Here is a 26,915-nt window from a genome sequence, read left to right as displayed (position 1 = left end):
ATTAATCCCGGTTCCTGTCAGTATCTGGGCTGAACGCCAAACCAAATGATGCAGACCTAGCCTGAAGCAGATTCTTTTTGTCACCTCTTGGAGGATCACTGACATTCTACCTTTTCCAGAGTGTGTCTCCTATACTCTCTCCTAACTGTCAAGATGGACAAGACCCCAAGTCATTCATTCTTCAGGCCTTGAGCTCATCTTGCTCTTCTGTCTGCAGCTGCCCTGGCTAAAGCATCTTAACCAGGGCCTGACTGGATGAGGCAATCGCTGCCTGGGCTTTCAGCCATCTTGGCCAACTTTGCCCTGTGTCACCTCTTGCCCAAGGTGCAGTTCTCTCCCCAGCATTCCAGCTCTAAACTCTCATTCACCCAAACATCTCTCTCTCTCCCCTCTTACTTTTTATTTCAGTCTCCTCGCCCAAATATCTTCCAGGCTAAAGGACATATACATATAAACATTTTAGTGTGCTAAATTGTCTTCCAGGAGGTTTACACCAATTAACTAACACTCCTTCCAACTGTGTAAATGTATTTATTTCCTTCCATCCTTGACAACATTGGAAGTCAACACACTCAAACATTTTTGTCTTACTAGGTGAAAAGGGGCTTCAATTTTTTGTTTGGTTTAGATGTCTTTGATGATAAGTGAGGTCCTGCATCTTTTTATCTGTGTATTGGCTGTATATATGTTTTTTGTAGCAAACTGCCTATTTTCTTTGATAATTTTTCTATTTTTTCAGTTTTTCTTTAAAGTGTGTGAACTTGAATAGTGTGAACTTTTTTAAATTAAGGAATTGGATTTTTTAAATCATATTGCTTATGCTATCACATCATGTTACAAGTAATGTTTTCATCTATAAAAGTGTTTACATTTTATTTAGTCACACATATCTATCTTTTTCTTTATAGATCTGGGTTTAGATTTTCTTTAGAAAGGCTTTCCTAAACCCACTGGGAAAGTATTTTGGTGTGAGTGTAAAGGAGAAATACAGGAATCAATAACGTAATTGGACTTAGCTAGTTTGCAGTTTAACTCACCACAGAGCTCTATATCTAGCCACCTGTAATTAGACTTAGTTTGCATTTAGATCTACCCTGATATTCAGCTATTTTCTCTTTGTTTCTCCCCCCACTGATTGATGGTAAGAACTCTGTTTTGTTCCCTTTCTCAAGGCTACACATACCTCATTAATCCATTTAGTCAACAGAATCCTAACCTTAAAAGAGCAATTTCTTAATCCTCAGGCTCCCGGACACCAGAATCCAATTTGCAACTCCCTTGCTGTTTTTACTGGTGATGCATAAAGCCTCAGGCCGAGGTGGACGAGATGGAGTCCTGAGTCCAGAGATAACATTATCTTAAAACAGACAAGACCCCAGGATGCAATGTCAGTCCTCAAACCTGCCTGACCTTTGTTTTTCTTGTGTACCCATTAAACCTTCTGCCAGATCTAGAAATGAGGAGACGGCCTTTGGACAGGAGTCCACCATCCTCCAGAGATGCTGGCATTCGGAATAAACCTGCTTTTCTTGTCTCTTGATTTAACTTTTTCCACCTTGTCTCTTGATTTAACTTTTTCAAACAGCAGGCAGCCGGACCTTAGCACTGTATGATGAGTGAGATAGGGATCCAGCTTTCTTTTTTTCTTTTTGCATAAAGAGTAGCTAGGTGTCCCTCCCTCCCGCCACATTTATATGTATACATGTATATGTATATATTTATAACGTCATCTTTTTAAAAAAGTTAAATTACCATATACATGAGGACTATTTCTGTACTTTCTGTTCTGTTCTATTTGTCTAACTGTTGGGGATTTCTTCAGTACTGAACTTTAAAAAACTGTTTTCATATCAGAAATGTTTCATATTTGATAGCGCTAGCGCCGCCTTTCACCCCACCCACCCTGGTCCCATAAACTCTTTCAGAATTTTTCTGCTATTCACCAATGCAAATTTTTCCTGATGAGTTTTAGTAGCGTTTAATAAGTTTCCTCTGAAAATCCTTTTTATATTTTAATTGAGATTGCATTGGGTTTGGAGATTATTTTAGAATGAATTGACGTATTGATAGTATTGAACTGTCCCTTCCCCTATCTGAGTTACAGTTTGTTGTGTGTGTCTTTTACTAGCATTTTAAAGGGTTTTTTCCCCCCGTATACCAATAGGTCCCTCACTTTTCCTGTTAAGTTTATAACTTGGTATTTAATCTTTTGGTTGCTGTTTTTGTTTGGAATTTTTTCATTATACTTTATTATTGTTGTAGTTCATAGGAAAGTCATTGAATTTTTAATATTAACTTGTGTACTCTGACATCTTATTTAATTTTCTCATCATTTCTATTTTTAGTCAATTCTTTGGATTTTCTACCTATACCATGTATCACCTGCGCTGCCTCTTTCTAGTATCTATGCCTGTTCTTTGTTTTTCTCGTCTGCTCATATTGGCCAACACATTCAGAGTGATGTGTTAAATGACTGGTGATGGTAGGATCTTGAGGTTTATTTCATCCATTCACATTTAGTGTTAATATGTCTTCTTGATCAACTCAGCCCTTATCATTATGAAATATCCCCCCTTATCCCTGCTAATATTTCTTGTTTTGAAGTCTCCTTTGCCTGATATTAATGTAGTCATGTCAGCTTTCTTACTTAGTATTTCTGTGGTAAATCTTTTTTCATTCATTTTCTTTTAACGTATCTGTATCTTTATGCTTAAAGTTGTTGAGACGGTTTTTCCTGCAGGCCCCCCCCCCAAGAACTCAATCTCCCCCTTATTGGAGCTATCTCTGGCAAGCTCCCCCTAAGAGCTCTGTCCCCCTTCCTCCTCCCTCCTTATCGGAGTTGTCTCCTGCAGGCCCTCTGGCTCAGAGCTTCATCCTCCCCCTCCTCCCATACCTTAGCAGAGATGACTCCTGCAGGCACCATAGTTAGAGGCCTCCCTGTCAAAACAAAGTTGAGGGATCACAATTGCTAGGGACGGATCTCCCTGGCACCCAGGCCAGACCTCCCCCGCCCAACCTGGAGGCCTAAACATATAAAATAAAACGCCTGACCCCAGTGAGTGCTCAGTTCTTTGGGAAATATCCCACTGGGCCTACTAGTGTAATAAAGCTGAGTTCTCCTTGCCCTCTGGGTGCAGTTTGTGTCTCTCGGTCCTCACCGTTTTTCGGCAACAAAGTGACTTTTTTCTAGCTAGCCCAGAGTGAAGTCTTGCTTTTTTCTATCCAGTCTGACAATCTCTTTTATTTGGAGGATTTAGACCATTTATTTTTTACAAAAACAACTTTACTGAGATGTAATCTACATGCCATAAAATTCATCCATTTAAAGTGTACAATTCAATGGTTTTTATTATGTCCACAGAGTTGTAAAACCATCACCCATCTAATTTTAGAACATTTTCTTCATCTTAAAAAGAAACCTGGTATCCATTAATAGTCACCCTTGACCTCCATCCCCTAAGCCTACGCAACTACCAATCTTTCTGTCTCTAAAAATTTGCTGATTCTGGATTTTTCATATTAGTGGAATCATGCAATATGTGGCCTTTTGTGACTGACTGCTTTTTTTTTTTTAAAGAGGGCACAGCTCACAGTGGCCCATGTGAGGATCGAACCGGCAATCTTAGTGTTATTAGCACCGTGCTCTGACCAACTGAGCTAACCAGCCATGCCTATGACTGACTTCTTTTACTTAGCAAAATGTTTTCAGGTTCTTCCACTTTGTGGCATGTATCAGTACTTCATTTCTTTTTGTTATTAAATAATATTTCATTGTATGGTTATGCCACATTTTATTTATCCATTTATCAATTGATAGGCATTTGGGTTTTTCCCACGTTTTGGCTCTTACGAATAATACTGCTTTAATATTTCCATACAAGTTTTTGTGTTTTCATTTTCATTTCTCTTGGGTATATATTTAGGAGTGGAGTTGCTGGATCCTATGGTAACTACGTTTAATAATCTTTTGTTCGCTTTCATTTTTGAAAGATATTTTTAAAAATCATGTATGGATGCCTTTTCAGAGTCTATGGAGATAATATTAATTTTTCACTTTTCATCCTATTGATAGATTACCATATATGGAGTTATAGTAATAGATTTCCAAATATTAAACCTTTTAATTTCCAAAAATTAAGCCATTTTTGAGTACACTCTACTTGATCATGATGTATTTGTGTGTGTGTGTGTGTGTGTGTGTCCTGGTGAAATTGTCAGCTAAAATAGTTTTTAGGATTTTTTCATAAGTGAGATTGGTTTGTGGGGTTGGTTTTTTGTTTGTTTTTATTTCTTGGACAGGTTTTAGTATCAGTACTATGCTTACTTTATAAAAATAATTTTGAAGATTTCCTTCTATGTCTATGTTCAAAAAGAGTTTTTTAAATGTTTGGTAGAAGTCTCCTGCAGAGCTATCTGGTGTTTTTGAGGGAGCAATTCTTTGACAAGTTTACTCTATTGAAATCAGTCTGATAATAATTTTCTCTCTTCTGGAGTACTTTAGATAATTTGTATAAGAATAATAAACTGCGTTTCTGGACCAGCCAAGTCTGAGTTGAGTGACAGCCTCAAGATGACAACACCCCAGGAATCATACAGTATGTATTTTTCACGTCTGCCTTCTTTCATTCTATATAATATATTTTGACATTCACCCATGTTGTTGCATGGTGGGGATAATTTTTGAATACTCATTTGTTTCTTTTTACTGATGAGTGAATATACCACTGTACAGATATAGCACAATTTATTTATCCATTCATTTGTTGATGGACATCTGGATTGTTTTGTTTGGGACTATTATGAATAAAGATGCGTTGAATATTCTTGTACAGATGTTATAGACAGATGGTTTTATTTCTCTTGAATAAATACCCAGGAGTGGAATTGCTGGACCATCGGGTAGATTGTATGATACCTGCTTGTGGCTTTAATGTGCATTTGCCTGATGATAAATGATATTGGATAAGCACTTTCTCATATGCCTATTGGCTATTTACACATCTTTTGTGAAGTGTGTATTCACATTTTTTACCTGTTTTGGGGTTGGGTTGTCTTTATATGATTGAGTTGCAGGATTTCTTTAGTCCAGATACAAGTCCTTTGTCAGATATATCTTTTATGAATATTTCCTCTCAGTTTGTGGCTCACCTATTTTCTTGATAGTGTTTTTTAATGAACAGAAGTTTTAAATTTTGATGAATTCCATTTATCAACTTTTTAGGGTCTATGCTTTTTATGTCTTTCCTAAGAATTCTTTGCCTACTGAAGAATTGAGAAGATAATCTATGTTTTCTTCTGGAAGCTTTATCAATTTAGTTTATGTTTAGGCCTTTGGTCCTTCTTAAATTGAACTTTGTATGTGGGGTGGGGTAAGGATTCAGTCCCCTCACCCCTTTCCCATATACACACATGAATACCTAGTTGTCCCAGCACCATTTGTTGGTGCCCTTGTCAAAAATAATTTGACCCTATATCAGATGGCTCTTGATATCTGACACTAAGCACCCCACATAAAAATGTATCTCCTGTAGCCTTTCTCTACCCAAAATGAAGTCCTAAAACAAGGAGCATCTCATACCCTGGGAGGTTGTTAGAAAGGCAGAATCTGGCGCCACTGCAGCCCTACACAACCCCCGGATGATTCACCAGCACCTTACATTTGCAGAAGCATTGATGTAGATGTTTAAGGAAGGAGGGGAAAAAATGTCATCATGACATACTCTGCCACTGACAACCTCCCCGGGCACTGCAGGCTGTGGGGGTGGGGATGGGGATGGGGGGTGGAGGGCTGTGCACCCATTTCCTCTCCTTAGCTTTCTTTGCAGCTGGGGGAGAGGGGAGGGGACTCACTCGCCTACTCCTCACCCCATGATACCCACAACCACCTACTCTCTCATCTCACAGCTTCTGCCCTCTCCTCCAAGCACAGCTTTCACCCCTGAGTCTCAGTTTCCTCAGTTACAGAGCAGAGATAATAATGGTCTCTGTCTTGGGTTAATGTGATGGGAAGGGATCTGAGGAGTACCTGGGGCATAGAGACAGCACAATAAAAGTCAGTGATTGTCATGGCCATTTCCGAGCCTGTCCCCTAGGAGAAACCCCTGCACACAAGCCGCCGTCCCCCGCCTCCGCTCCCCCCACTCTACCAGAGCAGAATTGAGCTTTGCGGTCTCCTCAGGCCGACTTCTCCCTCCCTTACTTCTCCACGTCCCCAGGGCAGCGCGCACTGATAAATCTTTCCCAGCACGTTGTATTGTTACAGCGAGTTGCCCTCGTGTCTGATCGGTCCCCCGCCCCAGCCTGGGAGTCCCTCAAATCCAGGATCTTTGAACCCCCAGTCCCTGGCACAGTGCCTGGCACTTGGAGGGCACTCAATAAATGTTCGCAAAATCAAATTACATATTAAGCAAGCGTCCACACCACAATACGCGGGGGTGGGGGCAGAAGGGAAGGCTGGCTGTGTGTCCCAGTGGGGGGGCACCGGCAGGCAGCTCCTCGAGGTGGGAGGACAGTGGGGAGGGCGAAGCCTGGGCCAGCAGAGGGCTGGCGGTGCCAGACGCTGTGGGCTCCCTCCGCTCCTCCCCCTCCTCCTCCCGCGTCCCCTTCTCTCTCCCCCGGCTCGCCTCCTTCGGCTCCACCACTCCCGCCCAGCGCGTCCGCGCCAGGGAGGGGCCGGGAAGGAGGAGCCAGTGGTGGCCGAGACTCCCGGCCCCCGCATGGTTCCCGGGCTGGAGCAGTGATCCCGGCGCGCCCAGGTAGGAATCCCCGCAGGGAACGGACAAGGGACCGGCAGCTGCGGCGGGAGGGGCCAGGCGGGGGCAGGGAGGATGGGCCGAGGCCAGCCTCTCGCGCGCAAGGCGGCCTCGCGGCCCATCGAGCCCCCAGCTGGGGGTAAGAGGGTGCTTAGTCCCCGCCCCTCGGCCCGGGCCTTCCTCCCTGCAACCCCCACCCGGCTCCTTTCCCGCCGCTCAGCATCCTCCGAGACTGTCCCCCAGCGTCACCCAGGTTTCCCTCTCCTTTGACCAGCCGCGCTCCTTGTTCGTCCCACAGGTTCCTTCCGAAAGCGAGCTGGAGTCTGTGCTTCGCCGCCTGCGGGGAGCGGGGACGGGGGCACAGCTAGAAAGAGCCAGAGGGTGAGTCCGGTGCGGTAGTGGTGGTGGTGGTGGGCGGGTGGGGGCGGTGGCTAGAGGCCGGGTACCATTCTTATGCATCTTGGTGTCACCGGAGCTCGGGCGCAGAGGGGCTGGCTCCTTGTTTGCGGAATGAATGAATCATTACTCTCCTTGTTCCTTTCTGAAGGAGGACTTTTTGAGGTACACGTGCTGCAAAGCACATCGGGGAGCCCCCTGAGACAGGGCTCCTCCGTCCCGCGCTCTCATTTCTCCACCTCCTCTGTATACTCTATCCTGGGGGGAGGGTCCCTTTGGGTTGGGGCTTGGGGATTGAGGGGAAGCAGGGAGCTTGTAGGCCCAGCCAGGTACTTGTTGAAGGTGTGACAGGCAAGGGACTTGAGGAGGCCTTCTAGAAGGTCACAGGGGAGAGGGTATGCTGTGGAGGAGAGCGCCCACTTTCAGTCAGGGGCCACTTGTACCTCTGAGACCAGTCTGGAAGGGCCACCAGAATATGGGTTTTGACCTGAAAGTTACTCAATTCCTTCAAGTCTCTGTTTCTTCATCAATAAAATGGGAACATTAATATCTATTTTCTCAGGGCTTTATGCAGATTAAGAAAACATATGAATGACCTAGCACAATGCTTGACACAATGGGGGCACTCAGCAAATCTTACTTTTCTCTCCTTCCTCTCTGAAAAAAACTGAGCAGAGAGTTATTTGTTCCCAAATCCTCTGTCTCCACACTGGCCACGGACAGACACAGTAGATGTGCAATCACTGTTGAATGAACATGCTTGATGGAGCTTCACCCCCACTCCCCTTTCTCCCAGAATCCATAGGCAGAGCTGGGGATCTGACCAGCATAGACATGCCAGTGCTGTCCGAGGACTCTGGTAAGTGGCTGCCTCCCCGGGCTGGGCCTCCAAGGCCCTTAAGACGAGAGTTTGCCCAGCAACCCTGGCTGGAAAGAAAGCAAGCTGATGCCAGTGTGGGCTCTCAGGAGCTGCAGTGCCTCTGAGCCCTGGGAAGGAGAGCCTGGGGAGAGAATGTCCACATGGCAGGGCTGAAACATTGGTTGAGGGTCCACTGGGGGTCCCATGGGGCAGGAAGTACCCATTGCATTTGCTGTACTTTGTTTTTCTTACACTCTCCTCAGGTTTACACGAAACCCTGGCACTGCTGACCTCTCAGCTCAGACCTGACTCCAACCACAAGGACGAGATGGGCTTCCTGAGGGATGTTTTCAGTGAAAAAAGCCTCAGTTACTTAATGAAGGTAAAGCCCCATTTCATCTCTCCTTGGTGAGGGTTTCTAGAGGTCTTTCTAGCTGGCTGTGGCCATCCTCCTACCCTAGGAAGGTCTTCACTAGCCCACCATGCAGGGCTTTCTCTTACACTGCCCTGCTGATGACCCAGTTTGCAGACCCACAGTCGTGGGTGGGCTGTGTGGTATCCAGAATAAGCCTGGGCAGCTGGCTTGGGAGGCCCCAGCCTGAAATTGGCTGTCTTTGCAGATTCACGAGAAGCTTCGTTATTACGAGAGGCAAAGTCCAACCCCGGTTCTGCACAGTGCTGTGGCCCTTGCTGAGGATGTAAGTTCCAGGTTTTTCCTTACCGTGTCAGCCTTTTCCCCATCCCACAGGGCTCCTTCGTCTTGCCTCGTTGCCACTGCTTAGCTAGGGAACATAGGGACTCTGGAGCCCTGAGATGAAGAGCGTCTCTTTCCCTTCTCTTTCCCCTCCTCCTCCTTGGGCCCCCTAACAAGCAGGGAGGAATTCGTGAGCCTTGGACTGGGCTGGGGGACATGGTGACACGATGACGCCCACTTACTGTGTGTTCCCAAGAAAGTCTGTTTCCTCAGCTGTGAAATGAGAGCATTTGGATCAGATCAGCAGTTCCCAAACTTTGAGGACTGGCGACATGAAAAGGTCAAGCAAGACCTTGTGTCTAGGCATTCGGGAGGCCCAATGTGAATTCCTGGTGGCAAGGGACTTGCAGTGCATCCCCATTGACTGGCTTAGGCTCCTCATTTTTTAAAAGAATGCTTCCTAATTTCTTGTGAACCTGTTCTCTGTGTTGCATGGTTTGGGAAAAGCTGACCGATGACTAAGTCCAGCTCCTGAATAAACCCACCTAACCCCGGGAGACGGCCTGGTGAGGGCAGGGTGTAGGCTGGGGGTGCAGATCTTACATCTTGCTCCTCTGTGGAATGTGGTGAGGAGCATGTTGGGTTGCCAGGCTCCCAGTCTCAGCACTGCCTCTACTGCTAGCTCTGTGACCTTAAGTCAGTCGACCTCTCTGAGCCCCCAAATTCCTCATCTATAAAATAGTTCAGTGGTAAGGGCACAGTTAATGGAGTCAGATAAACCCAGATTCAACTCTTGGCAGTACCACTTACCAGCTTTGTGACCTTGGGCAAGATATTTAATTTCATTTAATTCTCATCTGTAAAATGGCATAGTAATAGTATCCACTGCATCTAGTTCATTATGAAAGTTAAGTAAGCAGGTCCACACAAAGCAGATGACACAGTAAGGGCTTTATCAATTAGTGCCCATTAAGATTACCCTGTGGAGCTGCTCAAGCTCTTGTGATCCGTGGTGTCCTTTCCCTGGGAACGTCAGTCCTGGGGTGTCTCAGGGTCCAATGTGCCCCTGGGTGCTGTAGCAGTTGCTGGGAGGGCCCTTGGGTCTGAGGCTCAGGGAGCAGGGTTTTTCCTGGTGACTCCCAGCAAGCTCGAAGCACCCACAGCCGCCTGTCCTGTTCCCCTGTAGGTGATGGAGGAGCTGCAGGCCGCCTCTGTGCACAGCGATGAGAGGGAGCTCCTCCAGCTGCTGTCCACCCCCCACCTCAGGGTAGTCACGCTGCGGTCCCTGTTCGCCCACACAGCTTGTGTCTCCTGGGATGGGGGCAGGAGGGAGCGCTCGCTTGGTCGTGAGACTGAAGAAAGGAGATTTCTGAGTGAGGGATCTTCAATGCCGGTGTCTGGGGTTGTTTGTTGTCTCTCTGAAATGAAATCCAAGACACACACTGCTCCCCCCGTCCCCCAGACCACTGCCCAGCCATGGTCCCCTGGCCCCTGTGAGCTCTGGGCCAGCCTTTCATTTCTTTTGCTCTCCTAACAGGCCATGCTCATGGTACATGACACGGTGGCCCAGAAGAATTTCGACCCTGTTCTGCCCCCTCTACCTGATAGTATTGATGAGGATTTTGATGAAGAATCAGTGAAGATTGTCCGCCTGGTGAAGAACAAGGAACCCCTGGTATGAGGCACCCATTTCTCTTCCCCACCCTCTCCCTGTTCCATCCAGAAAACTGGGAAGGGACCCTCCTGAAGTCTTTGGAGTGAGAGATGGCAGCTTTGTCAGGGCTGTCACTTTTGTGTGCAGGGTACCTCTTTCTCTGGGTGGACACAGCCTCCCTCAACTGTGGCCAAGCTCTTTTGTGCAGTGAAGAACCTGCACAGCTGTACAGGCAGCTCTGATCATCATACTCTGAACCAGAGACTGGCAAACTACGGCCCAAGGGCAAACCCAGCCGCCCACTGCCAGTTTTTATAAATAAAGTTTTACTTGCACACGGCCACCCCATTCATTTACATGTTGTCTGCGGCTGCCTTTACATTGCGATGGCAGAGTTGACTAGTTTCGAAGGAGATCATGTGGCCCACAAAGCCTAAAATATTTCCATTTGGTCCTTTATAGAATAAGTTTCCCAGTCCCTGCTCTGAATACTGAGGAAGCTCAGGGCAGCAGCCCTTCTTCTCTCCAGCTGACAGATGGTTTTCATTTTGGTCCTGGCTGAGCACTGATTTACCAAGCAAAGGGGCAGGGTTGTTTATTAGATGGAAGGAAGTAAGGCAGGGCCAGAGAATTGAGTGCTTACCCGAGAGATTCCGCAGCTAGCACTCTTTATTGTCATCTTTCATCAGATGACCTCAGATCAGCCACTTCAACAAACAGACCAGCATCTCTCCTCTGCCTCTGTTTTCTTACCTTCAAAGCAGGACAGTCATCCATCAACTTGGCAAACACATTGTGTACTTTCCTGTGTGCCAGGCACCCTGTTGGCTGCAGGCAGTTCAGAGATGATTAAAACCTAGTCCTTGCCCTCTAGGAGTTCACAGAAGGTCGTGACTGGGGGCTTCCTGGAAGGGGTAATGCCCATGACGAATGCCAAAAAGAGGAACAGGAGTTTTCTAGAAGGGAAAGGGAGAGGAAGGGCATTCCACGCAGACTGCACGAGCAAAGCCAGGGAAAGGTAAACAGCATGGTATACGGTATTTAGGGAACTCTGAGCAGCCTGGTGTGGACATAGAATGCCAAGTTTGAGGTAAGGAGCGACAGGGGAGGCCAGATGAGTGGCAGATCATGAGCCTGGTTGTCCACACACAGTTGCTTACCTCGACCCCAAAGGCAGTGGGGAGCCATTGAAAGGTTTCAAGTAAGAAAAAACGTGGCCAGATTTGCAGTTTAGAAAGATCGCCCTGTCTACTGAGTAGAAAGTGGCCTGGAGTCTGAGGCCAGAAGCAGAAAACCAATTTGAGGGTGGGGGCCAGATACATGAGATTCAGGAATGGGGCTTGTCCTAGGCCTGTGGGAATAAGGAAGAGAAATCCAAGAAATCCTTCAGAAATGAAATTAATTTCACCCTGAGACTGCCCCGGTTTGGGCAGGAGGCTGGGGAGCCACATAGGATAATGCCCAGGTGTCTGGCTGGGACTAGGTGGGCTCTGGAGACGTCATTCATGGGAGGGATTAAGGAGGAGCTTAGGCCCGTGTGACCCACAAGTGGAGATGTCCAGAAGGTGGAAGGATTATGTGTCCAGAGATACAAATTTGGCAGCGTCCCCCGTCCAGGAGGGGTTAAAATCATACCTGAGCATTCGAGACCACCTGGGTAAAGAGTATACAGAGTGAGACAAGAGGAGGGCCAGGGGCAAGCCCTAGCCCTATAATCAACATTTAAAAAGCAGATAAAGGAAGACTCAGCAAAGGAGATTTGTCCTTGAGAAGAACAGGGAGAGAGGTGTCACCGAGGGTCCTGGCTAAGAGAGAATTCCAGAGGGAGAGTGAATACCAGAGTCAGACAAGAGGGAGATCAGAGGAGAGAGACCGAGGGTGGTAGCTGGGGTCATTAGTACTTTTGCTGGAGCTTTTGAGATTGCACTGGTGAGTGACTTGGAGGGCAGGAAGCAGAGAGGGCACTGCTTCTTTAAGAAGCTTCGCTCCAAAGAAACGGAGACTGGCTGCTGCTGGATGGGAATGCAGGCCTTTTAGTGATGGGGGAGACTTGATAATATATTTAGGAGCAGGAGAAGGAGCCAGTAGAGAGGGGGCATTGAGAATTCAGGAGAGGGAGGGAGGGGTAGAGGAACCAGCTTAGACAAAAGGAACCCCTCTCCTGAGATGGAGGAAGGAAGAAAGAATGAAGAGAGATGCTGGAAAGTTAGGAGATCTAGGGGCACGAAGCCACAGGGTGCTTAGCTGATGGCCTCTCTTTTCAGCAATATTTATCTTACGTACTTCAAATAGATGACGTGAACGAAGTTAATCAGTGTGCCAGTGTGTTTGCAGTTACAGCCAGTAATAAATGGTTAGCATTTATTGAGCACTTACTGTGTGCTAAGTGCCTTGCATGTGTTACCTGATGCAATCCTTTCACGGCCCCGTGAGCTAAATGCTATCCCAGCGGAAACAGACTCAGAGAGGATAATGGGCTTCCTTGCTAAGGCTGCATGCTTTTAGTAAATGGCAGAGTAGATTCAAACCCAGGGCTGTCCAACTCCAGAGCTTAGCTCTTCACCTGACTGCCGCCCTGCCTTGCCACAGTCCAGCCTGCGTGGTGCACGACGTCGAGGGCTCATTAGCATGTTTCTTATCCTTGACATTCCTTCTGCTGTGTTCCATGGACCAAGTCCTGGTCCCAAAGCTCTGCCTGGGGTATGATTGGTTCCCCTCAGCAACTGAAGGCCCTGTAACCCTGTGATGGGTTAGAGGCAGGATGAGGATTTGCTGGCACCTACTCTCCTCATTATTAAATGTCTTTGCAAGAGGCCAGGGCTATGTTATGATAAAGACCGGATTCGGCGTCACAAAAAGCTTTACTCCTTACTAGCTGGGTGACCTTGAGGGTGTTTACCTTCTCTGAACCCATTTCTCTTTCCTAAAATGAGACTGTCATCATGTTTTTTTGCTTTGTTTAAACTGTAGTGCTGTGTGATACTAATGTGAGATGTTGGCTTTCTTGCGTCCTCTGCATCGACAAGGCCCCCACTGATCTGCCCTCTGGGGTGACAGAGGGAGGGATGGGGAAGCCCTGTGGGCTCCAGAGAGTCAGGGTCTGAGGTGTAGGGCTGCATCTGAGGAGGCTGCCTTCTCTGTCTCTGACGCAGGGTGCCACCATCCGGCGGGATGAGCACTCGGGGGCTGTCGTGGTGGCCAGGATCATGAGAGGGGGTGCAGCAGACCGGAGCGGTAAGTGACATCAGTGCCGGCCTGGCTGAAGGGATGGCCATCGTCCCCCTTTGGCTACAGGTCTCCTTTCCCCCTTCTATCCAGTCTCCTGTTTGGGATGTGCCGGGAGTAGGGGAGCGGGGCTGAAATTCTCTCCTTCCCAAGCCCAGTAGACATTTTAATTGTCTGAAAAATCTCTTGGGCATGGAGTACTTGGGGTGGGAGGGCAGGATCAGAGGGGTTCATGCATTGGCTTGTCGTGAGGACTATGGTAGTTAAGCATACAGCGTGGGCTTGGAAGGTAATTCCTAACTTGGGGGCAGGGACACCCTTCCCTACCATCTGGTTGCCATTATTACTGAGGGGAGGGTGTTCATGTCTCAGATTTGTTTGGGTGGAAAACAGGTTTCAAATCACTGGTGTGGGGAAGAACTGAGTCAGGAGGCAAAGCTCCTGATGTGAGGGGTGTTGCCACCAAAGTCTGGGGATCATTTTTGTGGGGAATCCTTCATGAGCTTCTCAAACATGAGCAAGTGAATGAACCCCCTTCCTCCCCACCCCAGAGCATCTTGTTAAAAGGCAGATTCTGGTTCAGCAGGTCTTGGGTGGGCCCTGATCTGCACCCCTAACCTCCTCCTGGGTGGTGCGGATGCCTCTGAGCCCCTGTCCATTTTTCGTAGCAAATAGGGCCTAATATGCAGAAAGTGCTTGTCATTAAAACTGAGGCCAACAGACAGGTGTATTTAACACTCTTGATGACATCTTCCCTGGTGCCCTTAAGTTTTCTTGTTAAGATTGGAGAAGGACATTCTCGGAGTGTGTCTGTAAACTCAGGAAAGTGAGGAGTGAATGGTATTTTTAAAGAAGCGGAGGTTACAGCAGAAAGAACACAGGCTTTCTATGTCAAAATAGCTGTGTTTCAACACTGGCTCCATTATGTCTTAGCAGTGTGGCCTTGGGCAAGCGGCCTCATTTTTCTGGATCTCGGCTGCCAATTGCAAAGTGGGGATTTCACCGGGTGGTTGTAAGGCTGTGATGCCAGCTGAGGCACCCAGCACACAGTAGGGACTTCCCGTCTTTAAATCTTGAGTCTGCCCTGCAGCAGGTTCATCAGATGCCCCCCAATGGTGCCTAGAGCTCCGAGTTCTGGGGGCCGGGACCCCCTTCCTGTGCTGATGGTCAGTACCCGTGTCTCCTAGGCCTGGTCCACGTGGGAGACGAGCTTCGAGAAGTGAATGGGATCACAGTCCTGCACAAGCGGCCTGACGAGATCAGCCAGATTCTGGTCCGTGCTGCACGCATGCTGGGGGTTGCTTTGGAGACCAAAGCCAGGCGCTCAGACCTGGCTCAGTCTCCCTGTTTTCATGGGAAGGCCACAGACAAAGTGGCCTTACAGTGTGCCTGGGTGCAGGGTGGGAACTCCAGTCCATCTGCCCCTCGCAGACCCTCTCATCAGCACAGCCAATCCCCCTGATCCCCAGCTCCCTTTCCTGAGGACCCTTCTGGGAGACCCCCCTCAAAAGGGTCCCCTTTTCCAAAGGGCTGAGGAATATGGAACAAGAGATTGCAGCACAGGGAGGACCCGGAGCAAGGGCTTTGAGGTCAGCTGATCCTGGGTCTGAATCCTGCCTCTGCCACTTTCTAGCTGTGCAACCTTGGGCAAATTATCAAATCATTCTGAGTTTCGATTTCCTTTCCTGGACAGTAGGGACAGGGATGGTTTCTCATTCAGTTTCGTGATCATTAGTATGTGAACATCTGGAAAGGGATATAGCATTTCATGTCAGTGCTGGGATGAAAACAGCCCCCAGAGTCCATTCTGGAAGTTCAAGTCAAAACTGAAATTGTAAAGAGCCCCAGTCATAGTTTTATTCTCTTTATCCTTAGCATTCTCCCCCGACACTCTTTGCTACCTTCTGATGGTTTGGGGGCGGAAACAAGATGAAATCTGAAAAGCGGAGGCCTGCTCTTTAAGACCCCACTGTAAGGGGCCTGGTTGCTGGCAGCCCCTTCAGTCTTCCTGCCTCCACTGCCCGTTTCCTGGTTCTGGGCGCTGACCTCCAGAGTGATACAGGGCTAGGGGACCATTGGGTGAGATGTGCTCTCATGGGCGGACAGCAGTCTTCCTCATGGGCCCCATATATGGAGATGCAGGGTCACAGGGTCTCTGTCGTGCAAAGGGGAAGGGAACTCCTGGAAAGGTTAGAGTAGCCTGCCATCGGAGAGCCCATTGGGGAAGATGGAAGCAAAGAGGGAAGTACTGATTGGGAACCAGCCCCAAATCAGGCAGGAAGGAGGAACAGGAAACTGGAGTAGGTTATTAAAATAACTTAGAGGAAGGAAAGCAAGGTAGCCCTTTGAGGCACTAGAGGTCAGGAGTGATGCAAAGCTGGAGTTCAGGGCATGCATTGTCCTTGGGTTCTCATTTAAAGTCTGTCCCTTTGTCCCATGAAAATGCAGATACTTGGTTTTTGAGTTTTGCTTTAGTTCATTCAACCAAGTGCCGCCATATAAGGGTGGGTCACAGGGGAGGCAGCGAGTTTGACTTTCCTCTGAATGTGAGTTTTCAGATTTGAGAAGATGGGAACTCATGGAGGGTTAGATCTAGAAGATAAGCCTGTGCTCTCTCCTTTCAGGCGCAGTCCCAGGGATCCATCACCCTGAAAATCATCCCAGCCACCCAGGAGGAGGACCGGTTAAAGGAGAGTAAGGTATGGGAGGGCTGGAGGGGGGGCAGGGCCCCAGCCCAGTCTTTGAAAAGGTCATATGGGAAGAGATCATACATCTGACCCTCAGACTCGCACTTGATAGATTGTAATTCAGTCACAGAGTGATTCATTTATTTGTACCCGGCGTCTTTTTAAAGAGGATTTGATGCAGCTTACTAATAAAAGGAAAGCTTATTTTAACAGAAATAGAAAATCGGGGCTGTGAAGAGGAGGAGAATGTACCCAATGTGCTGGCTTTAGGACCAATTAAATAATTGCCATTTGTTTAATTCTTTGTGGAGCCTACCTTTTTTTGGGTGCCTCCTCTGTGCCAGGCACTCTGCCAGATGCTAGAGACAGGGTAGATTAGGAACTCTGAAGCTTCCTAGCTCAGAAGGGAAGACTGGGGAACAAATCTTTTGTTACTATGTGATAAGTGCTATAGACACTGTACAGAGTGACAGGGCTGTGGAAAGTGTCAGCTAGCAGGGGTGAGGAAGTGAGGCTTGTCGCGGAGGGTGAAGATGAGTAGGACGTCCCTGGGGAAGAAGAAGTAGAGGGAAGTTCAGGCAGTGGGGTCTGCGTAAACAGAGGCTCAAAGTGATGGAGAGAAGCATGTTTGGGTGTCGGTGAGAAAAAGCACTGTGGTGGGGTCTGGGAGGGTTTTTGTTTTTTAAGAGGGGAGTGATACAACCCTATTTGTGTTTGAGAAAGCTCTCGGGGTAGCCACCTGGAGGAGGATGGAGTGGGTGGAGATTGGGGGGAGGAAGACCTGGTAGGAGGTTGTTACAAAAACCCAGGTGAGAGGCTGTTAACACCTGAGCTGAGGTGGTGGTAGAGAGGACAGAAGAGGGCATTACTTGATTTCAAATAAGTTTGGATATGAACTTCCTGGCAGCCAAGGCAGAAAGGGGAACGTAATGAATTTGTCATTGGTGGATAGAAGAAAGCTTGCCAATTTTTCAGGATAGTAGATTCCTGAAGCCCCTGCCTCCCAGTACTAAATGCATGAATGAAGGGACATTCTAGCACCTGGCACATAATAGGTGTCAATAAATATTTTGATGAATGAGGATTAATAATGGACAATGTCTTTGATATCAAGTTTTTTGTTTGTTTGTTTTTACAGCAAATGAAGAAATAATGCTTTTATGGCTTGTTTCTTATTTGCACTCTTCCACTGAATCCCAGGGCACACATAATATGGACTCTCTCTTACCTGATGGAAGGTGGTTCTTCTTGGGACAAGTTAACGTGGTTGTCATAAGCAATCACTAAAGGTTTTAACTTGATACAGGGAGAGAACGTGGTTTTCTTGGAGGAGAAAATAGGTAGCCTGTCCCTTAGCCCATCCTTCCCAAATATTTCTTCTTGAGCCAGAAGCTTGGTCTGGCTTCCCGTTTAAGATTATATTCTCTTCGGAATGGTTGGGACGCTGGTGACATCTGTGGCTGGAGGAGGGTATCTGTCATGACAATATCTGGCTAGGAAGTTTTGTCGTCTAACTGAATCTTTTCTGGTTGGCACATAAAGGAATATGATTTGGATCTAAGGAAGCCGTCTGAACTTTTTCCCCCCCCTGTTTGCTGATAAAGTAATTGGGCCCAAATAGAAATAAGTAAATCCATGCCATTTAATTGTAGAAGAGAACAAGGAAGTGTGACAAAATGCTGTGTCTTCCCACCATCTTCTCTAGCAAGGATGACTTCAGGGTAAAGGGGAGAGTAAGGGGTTGGCCAAGTATATGACAGATGAGGCAGGATTGAGCTGTAAAAAATGTGGTGTCAATTACCCACTGAAATATGATGGTGAGGAAATAAGTAACAGTAGTTTTGTTGATATTTGGGTTCTTACCAAAACATCTTGATTATTTATTTAACAGATGGCTGCTGACTTCACGAGGGGCAGTTAGCAAATCAAAAATCACATTTAAGTTTCAGATTGTGCTTGCCTTTGCGTTTTGTTCCCAGGACTAATTATTGCTTTGTGTATGCTAAGGACAGCAGATCAGGTAACAAAGGAAATGTTTAGGCTGGAAAGAGCAATTCAGACTTGCGGCCCCTCTATTAATTTTCTGATTCTTGAGGGATTGCCTGACTATAATAATCAAAATGGTTGAAGCAGAATGAGAAAATATGTGCGGTGTGTTTCTGATTCGCTTTTGATTCTTAAGGCTGCTTGTTCTTCCAAATTGTGAACGGCAGTTGTCGTATGTCCTTCAATGTGGCATAGACATACCTATGCTTCCAGGATGAAGGTCTGTCTCACCGGAGCCCCTCCTCTGCAGGTCTTCATGCGGGCCCTCTTCCACTACAACCCTCAGGAGGACCGGGCCATTCCCTGCCAGGAGGCAGGCCTGCCCTTCCAGCGAAGGCAGGTCCTGGAGGTGGTGAGCCAGGATGACCCCACGTGGTGGCAGGCCAAGCGAGTGGGGGACACCAACCTTCGAGCTGGCCTTATTCCCTCCAAGCAGTTCCAGGAAAGGTGGGTCTGGGGTGTGTTGTAAGGAGGTGGTTTTGGGGTAGTCAGAGGCATAGGTGCATGAGACCCCTAAATCTCTGCCACCACAGCCAGAGGGGCACACTCTGTGTGTTGTTCCCTGAGATAAGTACCAATTGCACTTGTGTTTATTCTTCTTGATTCATAACCAGTGATGATGACTGTTTGAGATTTAAATCAATATATGGAAATCTAGGTTCTTAAAGTAACATATATCTTATAATGCACACTTAGAGAAAGTTGAGAAATAAAATACAAAAATACAGAAAAGGAGGACAAGGGAAAAAAAATTACCCAAAGTCTCGCCATTATCCAAACAGCATAATGTATTTCCTTTCTGTGTTTTTTATGTGAGTGTTGCACATAGAATTTGAGGTCTTGCTTTATTTTTTTTCAACTTAGCATTTTGACATTAGCATGTCCTACAATATTACCTGTTCTTTATTGTGTGATTTGGGTGGCTACATCAGGTTTCATCAGGAGCTACACCATTCATTCAGGCAGCATGAAAGTATTTGTTATGAATGGAGCTAGCCTGTGCCAGGCATCCTGCAGGCTGCTGTGAACCCCTGGTTTCTACCCTCGAGGAGCCTACAGTTTAGCTGGAAAGTCACAGATGGTTCAAACAAGCACTGTATAAATGTGAAGGGGGCGAGGGAGGAGGAGATGGTGCTCTGTAAAGTCATAGTAAGAGGATTGGCCCTCGTCTGGGTATACAGGGAAAGCTTCTCAGAGGAAGGGTTGTTCCCAAGTGACTTCACTCCTTCCTTCCTTTCCAGTCGTCTCCAGTGTTTCACTGCTACAAGGCTGCAATTATTATCTTGTGCATAGACTATTCATCATATTTCAAATGATTTTCTTAGGATAGATTTCCATAATGTAAATTCTGGGTCAGAGCGGGTGGCAGTTAGGACTGCATCGCCTTCCCTGGGGTTTGTAGCCCTCTTCCATCTTTTGGGGGGCATGGAATGTGGTAACAACAGACCTCAGGTGTGGTTCTCATGGTGTGGTCCCAAGGGCAGGGGCAGCAGCAGCCCCTGAGAACCTGTTGGAGAGACAGACCCCTGGGCCCTGCCCCAGATTTGCTGAATCAGAAACTCCAGGGGTGGACTCTGAGCTCTGTGTTCTCGCAGATGTTCCAGGGGATTCTGAGGTGCTGAGGCTTGAGAACCACTGCTGTCTTTTTTCCGGGAAGCCTCAGACCCATCTGCATCTTTGGCTTCAAGGTCTTGGGGGAAAGCTCTTTAGCTGTGTTTAATGTGGAAATCTCGAGTCCTGGGCGTTTTCTCAGGTCAGACCTGAGGCCTTGGCGGCTGGCTGTCCATTAATGGCCATATTGGATAATGGGTCAGGCTCGCCCTCAGCCTCTCCTAGGAGTGGTTCTGCTATTTTCCAGCTTCCTCAGGGATGGGAAGGCCGGTGAGAGTGGAGAAGGGGCCTCCTTCCTTGAGAATCAGTCACAGGAAAGTTAACAACCAACTGCTGACCGGGCACTGTGCTGGTTCCCTGTGTGTGACCATCTGGGGCTAGGAGAGCTCCTCCCAGAGCAAGACCTTCAGTTTCTTCCCCAGGAGCCAGTGAGTGCCTGTGAAAGTGTCTTTCTTCATTGGAACTCATTGTGTGGCAGGAGGCCCTCGGAGTGCCTGCTGTGTAGGAGCTAGGCCTTAGTTTCTCTGAGTTTTCCGTAAGACTCCCCCCGACTGGTTCCCTAGCCCAGCTCATGGGCCTGCCTTCCCTTTGTGTCCCCACAGGCGCCTAAGCTACCGAAGAGCCACGGGTACCCTTCCAAGCCCCCAGAACCTCAAGAAGCCCCCCTGTGAGTAAATTGGCAGGGTTGGCACTTCAGGGAGGGGCCAGGGTTAGTATTTGGAGGCATTTTGCCACGAAGAAGCAGGCACTGGGCTGGAGGGGGCACCAAAGGTCTGCTCTGAGCTCCCAGGCCTCCAGAGGAAGGAGGGGGCGGGGAGAGGGATGAGGAGGAGAAATAGGGATGTATTGGGGAGACCTACTCTCTGGAGAAGAGCTTCTGTATTTGGAGCCCGTAGGTGACACTGGGGGGCATGTTAACACTTCTCCCAAAGCTGTGTGCAAACCTCTATGTGTGAGTGAGTGTGTCTGTCTTTCTGGGAAAGGGTCCACAGCTTTCATTACATCCCCAAGGGGCTCTCTGATCCTGTCGATTTAAGAACCTCTGATTGGGGGAGGGAATGGAGATGGCTATGAGTGATCCTGTGCCTCTGTGTTAGAGGCCAAATTTGGCAAATAAAAATAAAGGATGCTCAGTTAAATTCGAATTTCAGATAAACAAATAATTTCTTAATATAGGTATGCCCCCAGTATCACATGGGATATACTTATGCTAAAAACCAGTTCATTGTTTTACTGAAATTCAAATTTAACCGAGTGTCCTGTGTTTTATCTGACATCTCTACTCTGTGTAGCACTTTACCTTTTAGAAAAGATCCACCTACCTTCTTGCCTTCTAATTGTCTTGACAGCCCTGTAAAGTAGTGGAGTTGGAGCATCCCCTTTTCCAAGATAGGAAAACGGAGGCTCAGGAGGTTGAGGGAGTGAGGCCCGGGTTGAGTTTTCAGAGGCCTGTGATCAGAGCCCCCAGTTAGAGTATGAGGAGGAAGCTGGCCCACTGCTGGCAGCCTGGAGTGAGCTGCTCCCATGGCTTGGCAGCCACTGCCCACGGTCACTCTTCTAGACTTGCTCTCAAGCAGAAGGGCTGCTGAGTAAATTGGCCTTACGGCTGCTTACAGCAGTGATGAGCTGGCTTTCTTTGGGCCACTAATGAGACACGCACAGGAAAACTAATTAGAGCAAGTCTTGGTTTAATAACACACCACAGATCAGATCACAGGTTTGTTGGAAGAGAGAAAGAGGGGACAGATGGAGGGCTCCTCAGGCACACGAGGCCATGGCTGTCTCGCAGCCACAGGGCCTCCTGGTTCCCCTCCACTAACGCTGTTCCATCTGTCTTTTGTGCAAACCCCAGATGATCAGCCTTGTGACAAAGGTAGGCCTGGTAATTGTCCCTGTGTGCATGGATAAGGCCTCTTTTCTGTGGACTGTCTAGGGCTGGAGGAACCTGCCCACCCCGCTTTGGGGTGGCTGTGCCTCTCTGGCTCTTTGCACACCTCTCCCTGCTCTGCCAGCTGGACTGGCCTCTTCCTTGAGACTGCAGAGCTGGTGGGGACGGAGCCCCTCCCTGCCTGCCTGGCATGCAGCGCCCAGCCTTCCCGGGATGCTGGCTGGGCTGGCTGTGACTGGGCTGCGTAGGAGGCAAGAGACATGGGAGGTGGGGTGCAGCGTGAGTGAATCTTCCTTATTCACACTGATCCTAACTCGGAGGGGCTGGGATGGGGGCCTCCTGGCCCATAACCCCTGCCAGGACCGGGGAAAGCTATTTGGGACCTAAGCATGGAGAACTGAGCTAAACAGAAGAACTTGTTTTTCTGGGGTGGCCAGGGTGTGGGATTTCTCCTGAGCCCTCTTGAGACACCATCCCAGAGGGCTCCGCCTGGCCATCCAGGGGCCTGGTACCTGTGGGTTGGGGTGTGTGTCCAGCATGGCTCACTGGCCTCCCTCTTTGTTCGGTTCTCAGAGACCTGTGACTGTGAGGGGTACCTCAAAGGGCATTATGTGGGTAAGTAGTGGGGGCTCTCCCCGCAACACCCTCTCCTGCATTCATGCACAGCCCATCATGGTCTCCTGGGTCAGGGAGAGAAAAAAGCAGAGTGATCTGAGTGCCGGGAACATTTTAAGAGCAGCTGGGACCCACATTTTCTCACGTCTCTGTCAGCAGAGGAGGGGCTGCCTGCCCAGGCCTTGGGGTTCCCCACCTCAACATTCACCCAGCCACAAGAAGCAGAGCCCTGGCAGGAAATGGACATAGCCCCCCTACATTGATACCGATTTTATTATTATCACGATCTCAACTATACACCACCATTGCATAGTAACGCAGCCTTTTACTAGTCTCCTAAGTACCTTCACTTCTTTTATTTTGGTCAGTCTTCTCAAAGGCCTAGAGACCAGAATTTTTTAATTTTTGACTTTTTTTTTTTTTTTAAGATTTTATTGGGGAAGGGGAACAGGACTTTTATTGGGAACACTGTGTACTTCCAGGACTTTTTTCCAAGTCAAGTTGTTGTCCTTTCAATCTTAGTTGTGGAGGGTGCCATTCAGCTTCAAGTTGTTGTCCTTTCAGTCTTAGTTGTGGAGGGCGCAGCTCTCAGCTCCAGGTCCAGTTGCCGTTGCTAGTTGCAGGGGCGCAGCCCACCATCCCTTGCGGGAGTCGAACCGGCAACCTTGTGGTTGAGAGCCCGCGCTCCAACCAACTGAGCCATCCGGGAGGCAGCTCAGCTCAAGGTGCCGTGTTCAATCTTAGTTGCGGGGGGTGCTGCCCACCATCCCTTGTGGGACTCGAGGAATTGAAAGGGCAACCTTGTGGTTGAGAGCCCACTGGCCCATGTGGGAATCGAACTGGCAGCCTTTGGAGTTAGGAGCATGGAACTCTAACCACCTGAGCCACTGGGCTGGCCCTTAATTTTTGATTTTTTTTTTTTTTTTTTAAGATTTTATTGGGGAAGGGGAACAGGACTTTATTGGGGAACAGTGTGCATTTCCAGGACTTTTCTCCAAGTCAAGTTGTTGTTCTTTCAGTCTTAGTTGTGGAGGGTGCAGCTCAGCTCCAGGTCCAGTTGCTGTTGCTAGTTGCAGGGGGCACAGACCACCATCCCTTGCGGGAGTTGAACCGGCAACCTTGTGGTTGAGAGGACACGCTCCAACCAACTGAGCCATCCGGGAGCTCAGCGGCAGCTCAGCTCAATTTTAGTTGCAGGGGGCGCTGCCCACCATCCCTTGTGGGAGTTGAATTGAACTGGCAACCTTGTGGTTGAGAGCCCGCGCTCCAACAACTGAGCCATCTGGGAGGCAGCTCAGCTCAAGGTGCCGTGTTCAATCTTAGTTGCAGGGGGCACAGCCCACCATCTCTTGCGGGACTCAAGGAGTTGAACTGGCAACCTTGTGGTTGAGAGCCCACTGGCCTATGTGGGAATCGAACCGGCAGCCTTCGGAGTTAGGAGCACGGAGCTCTAACTCCCTGAGCCACCGGGCCAGCCCCTAATTTTTGATTTTGAAGTAATTTCAAATTTACTGAAAAGTTAACTGTACAAAGAACTCACATATACTCTACAACCAGATTCACCAGTTGTTAACACTTTGCTGTGTTTGCTTTATCGCTCCCTTTTTCTACATGCATACATTTTTTTCCCCTTAGTCATGTGAGAGTTAGTTGTAGATGTCATTTCCCTTCACCTTCAGCATAATACCTCAGCGGGACAAGGACATTCTCTTATATAACCCTGGACAATTATCAAATTCTGGGAATTTAACATGCATACAATTCTATATCTAATATACTGTTTATATTCAATTTTTGCAAATTGTCCCAACAATGTTCTTTGGAGCATTTTCCCCGATCTACGATCCAGTCAGCATACTGCATTTGTAGATTTCTATTCCCATTTCATGGATAAGGGAAGCAAGGCTCAGAGAGGTGGTGCTAAGTAAAAAGTGACCTTGAACCCTATTTTTTGGATGCCAGGTGGTCACCCTTTCATCATACTACTATGTGTTTCCATCAACCCCTTCCTGTAGCAAGTGGAGGTTGGGAGAGGCCAGTGGGACTCAGTCCTACCTCCGGGTGGGGCCAGGTAGAGAAAGTCTTTACTAGGAGATCCAGGGACAGATGCCATGGTACCCCCTGCCCTTCCCCTAAAGCTGGTCTTCGGAGGAGCTTTCGGCTGAGCCGCAGGGAGAGATTGGGAAGCCCGCAGGAAGGAAAGATGTCCACAGTAGCTGAGTCTCTGGAGCTGCTGACCTATGAGGAGGTGACCAGGTACCAGCAGCAGCCAGGCGAGCGGCTGCGCCTGGTGGTTCTGATTGGTAGGTAACCTGCATCTCTAGGGGGTGGGCTGGTTTCCACCCTGCAGGAGTGGGCGGGAGCTCAGCCGGGTCCCTGGTCAGCATTCCCTTTGTTTCCCAGGGTCTCTGGGAGCCCGACTGCATGAGCTGAAGCAGAAAGTGGTGGCAGAGAACCCACAGCACTTTGGTGTTGCCGTGCCACGTAAGAGGGCCGTGTGTGTCTGTGTGCGTGTGTGTGTGTTGGGGGGTGGTGTGCGCATCCACACAGGAACATTTCATGGGTACTTGACTCCCCATATCCATCTTCATCCTTACTTTGGGTCTCAGGGACTGCCAGGCACTGTCTGCTATAGGCAGATCATGGGACCTAAGCATGATGGGAGAGACCCACTCTCAGTGGTCCACTAGGACCCTCTGAGGCAGAAGCTGGAGGACCACTTGTCTGGTTCCTGCCTGGGATGGGAGATGAGTCTAGAGCATATTGCAGGCAAAGTGGCAAACTCAACCCAACACCAAGGGGCCCCCAGCCTCTTCTTCCAAATGTCTCTGACTCCGATGGCCCCTGCTCTCTGCCTGGATAAGAGAGCAAAGCAGGGAAGCCAGAGAGCCAGTGAATGGTGTTGCTTGGGCACTCCCTTATAGCTAGATCCGCCTGTCAGGGTGGCTCCTGAGTCTAGAGGCAGCTGGGGATGCTAAAACCCAGCAGGTGGGAAGTCCTGGTTCTGAATGTGATGAGGAAGAGGAGAATGAGGAGCGCTAGGAAGTACACCAAGAGCTTTCATGTGGTAATTCGGTCAGCTTCCCCAGCACCCTTGAGAAGAGGGACTATTATCATCCCATACTGCAGAGGAAGACACTAAAGCTCCGAAAAGGCGAAGTAACTTGCCCAGTGTCACATAGTTGGTAAGTGGTGGAGCCAAGATTCAAACCCAGGCAGCCTGCCCCAGTCACGTTTTTAATGAGGCCACACGACAACCTCTCACCTGCTGCCTGTCACTTCCTGTCCTTGGCTGTCCCTTTCCTTTCTGGGACACTCTCTCAGTCCCTCTGGCCTCAGAGGGACAGTGTGAGCACCTGGTGACCACCAAAAGTGGCAGTAATGAGATCTTTCCAGGGTGTTCTGAGGAAGGACATCTACAAAGCTACTCCCCTGGGCCTTGGGGTGCATAGCCTAGTCTGTGGGTCGTCAGAATTGTCTTCCAGAGCCCAACTTGAAGTGGCAGCCGTGGGGACGGGGAAGGTGTTGGGGAGGCCATCTGGCAGCACACCTGTGATGGGCCTGGTAGGTTTCAGGTGTCCATGCCCTTCTAGGCTGATAGGATGGACTGAATGAAACAGGACATGTGGAAGTTGCTCACACATAGATCCTTGGAAACCCTCAGATCCATCCCCTGGGGGAGGGGTACCTAGATGGTCAGGCCTACCTGCTTCTAGGTACCACAAAGATAGGTGACTTTCCCACTTGCTTTTAGGAACTGGGGGAGTCAGGGAGGCTTCCCAGAGGCAGTGACATTTATGCCGGGTTTTGAAGAGTAAATAGGAGTTTTTCAGGCAGAGAAGAAAGGAAGAATTCTCTCTACAGAGGGAACAACATGTGCAAAGGGATGAAGGTGTTACCCAGCGTAGCAGTGCTAGGGACTGGGGAAGATGGTGTGGATGATGTAGGGGAGATGAAGCCGAGCTGGGGGCTGGGCAGACAACGAGGGTCTCATATATTCATCTGAGGTCTTTAGAATGTAATCAGTAGGTGAATAAAAATTTTAAAGCAAGGGAATGACATGGTCAGACAAGGGATCCTAGCAGCTCTGCCAGAGGTTGGCCAAAGATACCAAATGTAGAACACAGAGCATCCCCATGGGTGGCCCCCAAGGGCCAGAAAACACTACCCTCCAACACCCTATCTTTTCCTTTGGAATGCTCTGGAAAAAGCTGTGTGTTGCTTCATACGTGCTCTTATTCTGTGGAGGACCTGTTTTGCCCCAGAAGTGTGCATCTCAATTCTATTATGGAGAAGGTTGGGAAAACACTGTGTGGTTTAAAATTATGTGAGAGCCAGCTCTGCTGAAGCACATCTCATCCATAAAGGGACTGTCTGTCTTCATGCCTCCTTTTCTCTCAAAATGGGAAATAATTGAATAAAGAATTAAAAGCATACAGCAAGGTCATCTGTGTTTGTGCCTCCTCTGCTCTCAAAAAGCAATTAGGA

At 48.4% G+C, this 26,915-nt stretch overlaps 1 protein-coding gene across 5 annotated transcripts in view; it reads left to right on the top strand.

Moving 5' to 3' along the window:
* The first annotated feature begins 6,532 nt into the window (after positions 1-6,532).
* Positions 6,533-26,915, top strand: part of MPP3 (MAGUK p55 scaffold protein 3) — a 28,376-nt gene continuing 7,993 nt past the window's right edge. Inside the window, exons 1-16 of one of the 5 annotated variants that reach the window (XM_074319518.1) lie at positions 6,535-6,755; positions 7,051-7,133; positions 7,945-8,007; positions 8,271-8,389; positions 8,628-8,705; positions 9,888-9,968; positions 10,239-10,376; positions 13,508-13,589; positions 14,768-14,853; positions 16,205-16,279; positions 18,564-18,760; positions 20,527-20,591; positions 21,777-21,797; positions 22,386-22,427; positions 24,566-24,730; positions 24,831-24,911. In XM_074319518.1, coding sequence (XP_074175619.1) covers positions 7,983-8,007; positions 8,271-8,389; positions 8,628-8,705; positions 9,888-9,968; positions 10,239-10,376; positions 13,508-13,589; positions 14,768-14,853; positions 16,205-16,279; positions 18,564-18,760; positions 20,527-20,591; positions 21,777-21,797; positions 22,386-22,427; positions 24,566-24,730; positions 24,831-24,911 — 1,255 coding nt within the window. In that variant the 5' untranslated portion in view covers positions 6,535-6,755; positions 7,051-7,133; positions 7,945-7,982. The other 4 variants (XM_074319520.1, XM_074319521.1, XM_074319519.1 and 1 more) reach the window with 4 other exon arrangements.

Source organism: Rhinolophus sinicus, linkage group LG15 (genome assembly GCF_036562045.2).
Source record: "Rhinolophus sinicus isolate RSC01 linkage group LG15, ASM3656204v1, whole genome shotgun sequence".
Lineage (NCBI taxonomy): Eukaryota > Metazoa > Chordata > Mammalia > Chiroptera > Rhinolophidae > Rhinolophus > Rhinolophus sinicus.
This window is presented reverse-complemented; position numbering and strand designations above follow the sequence as displayed.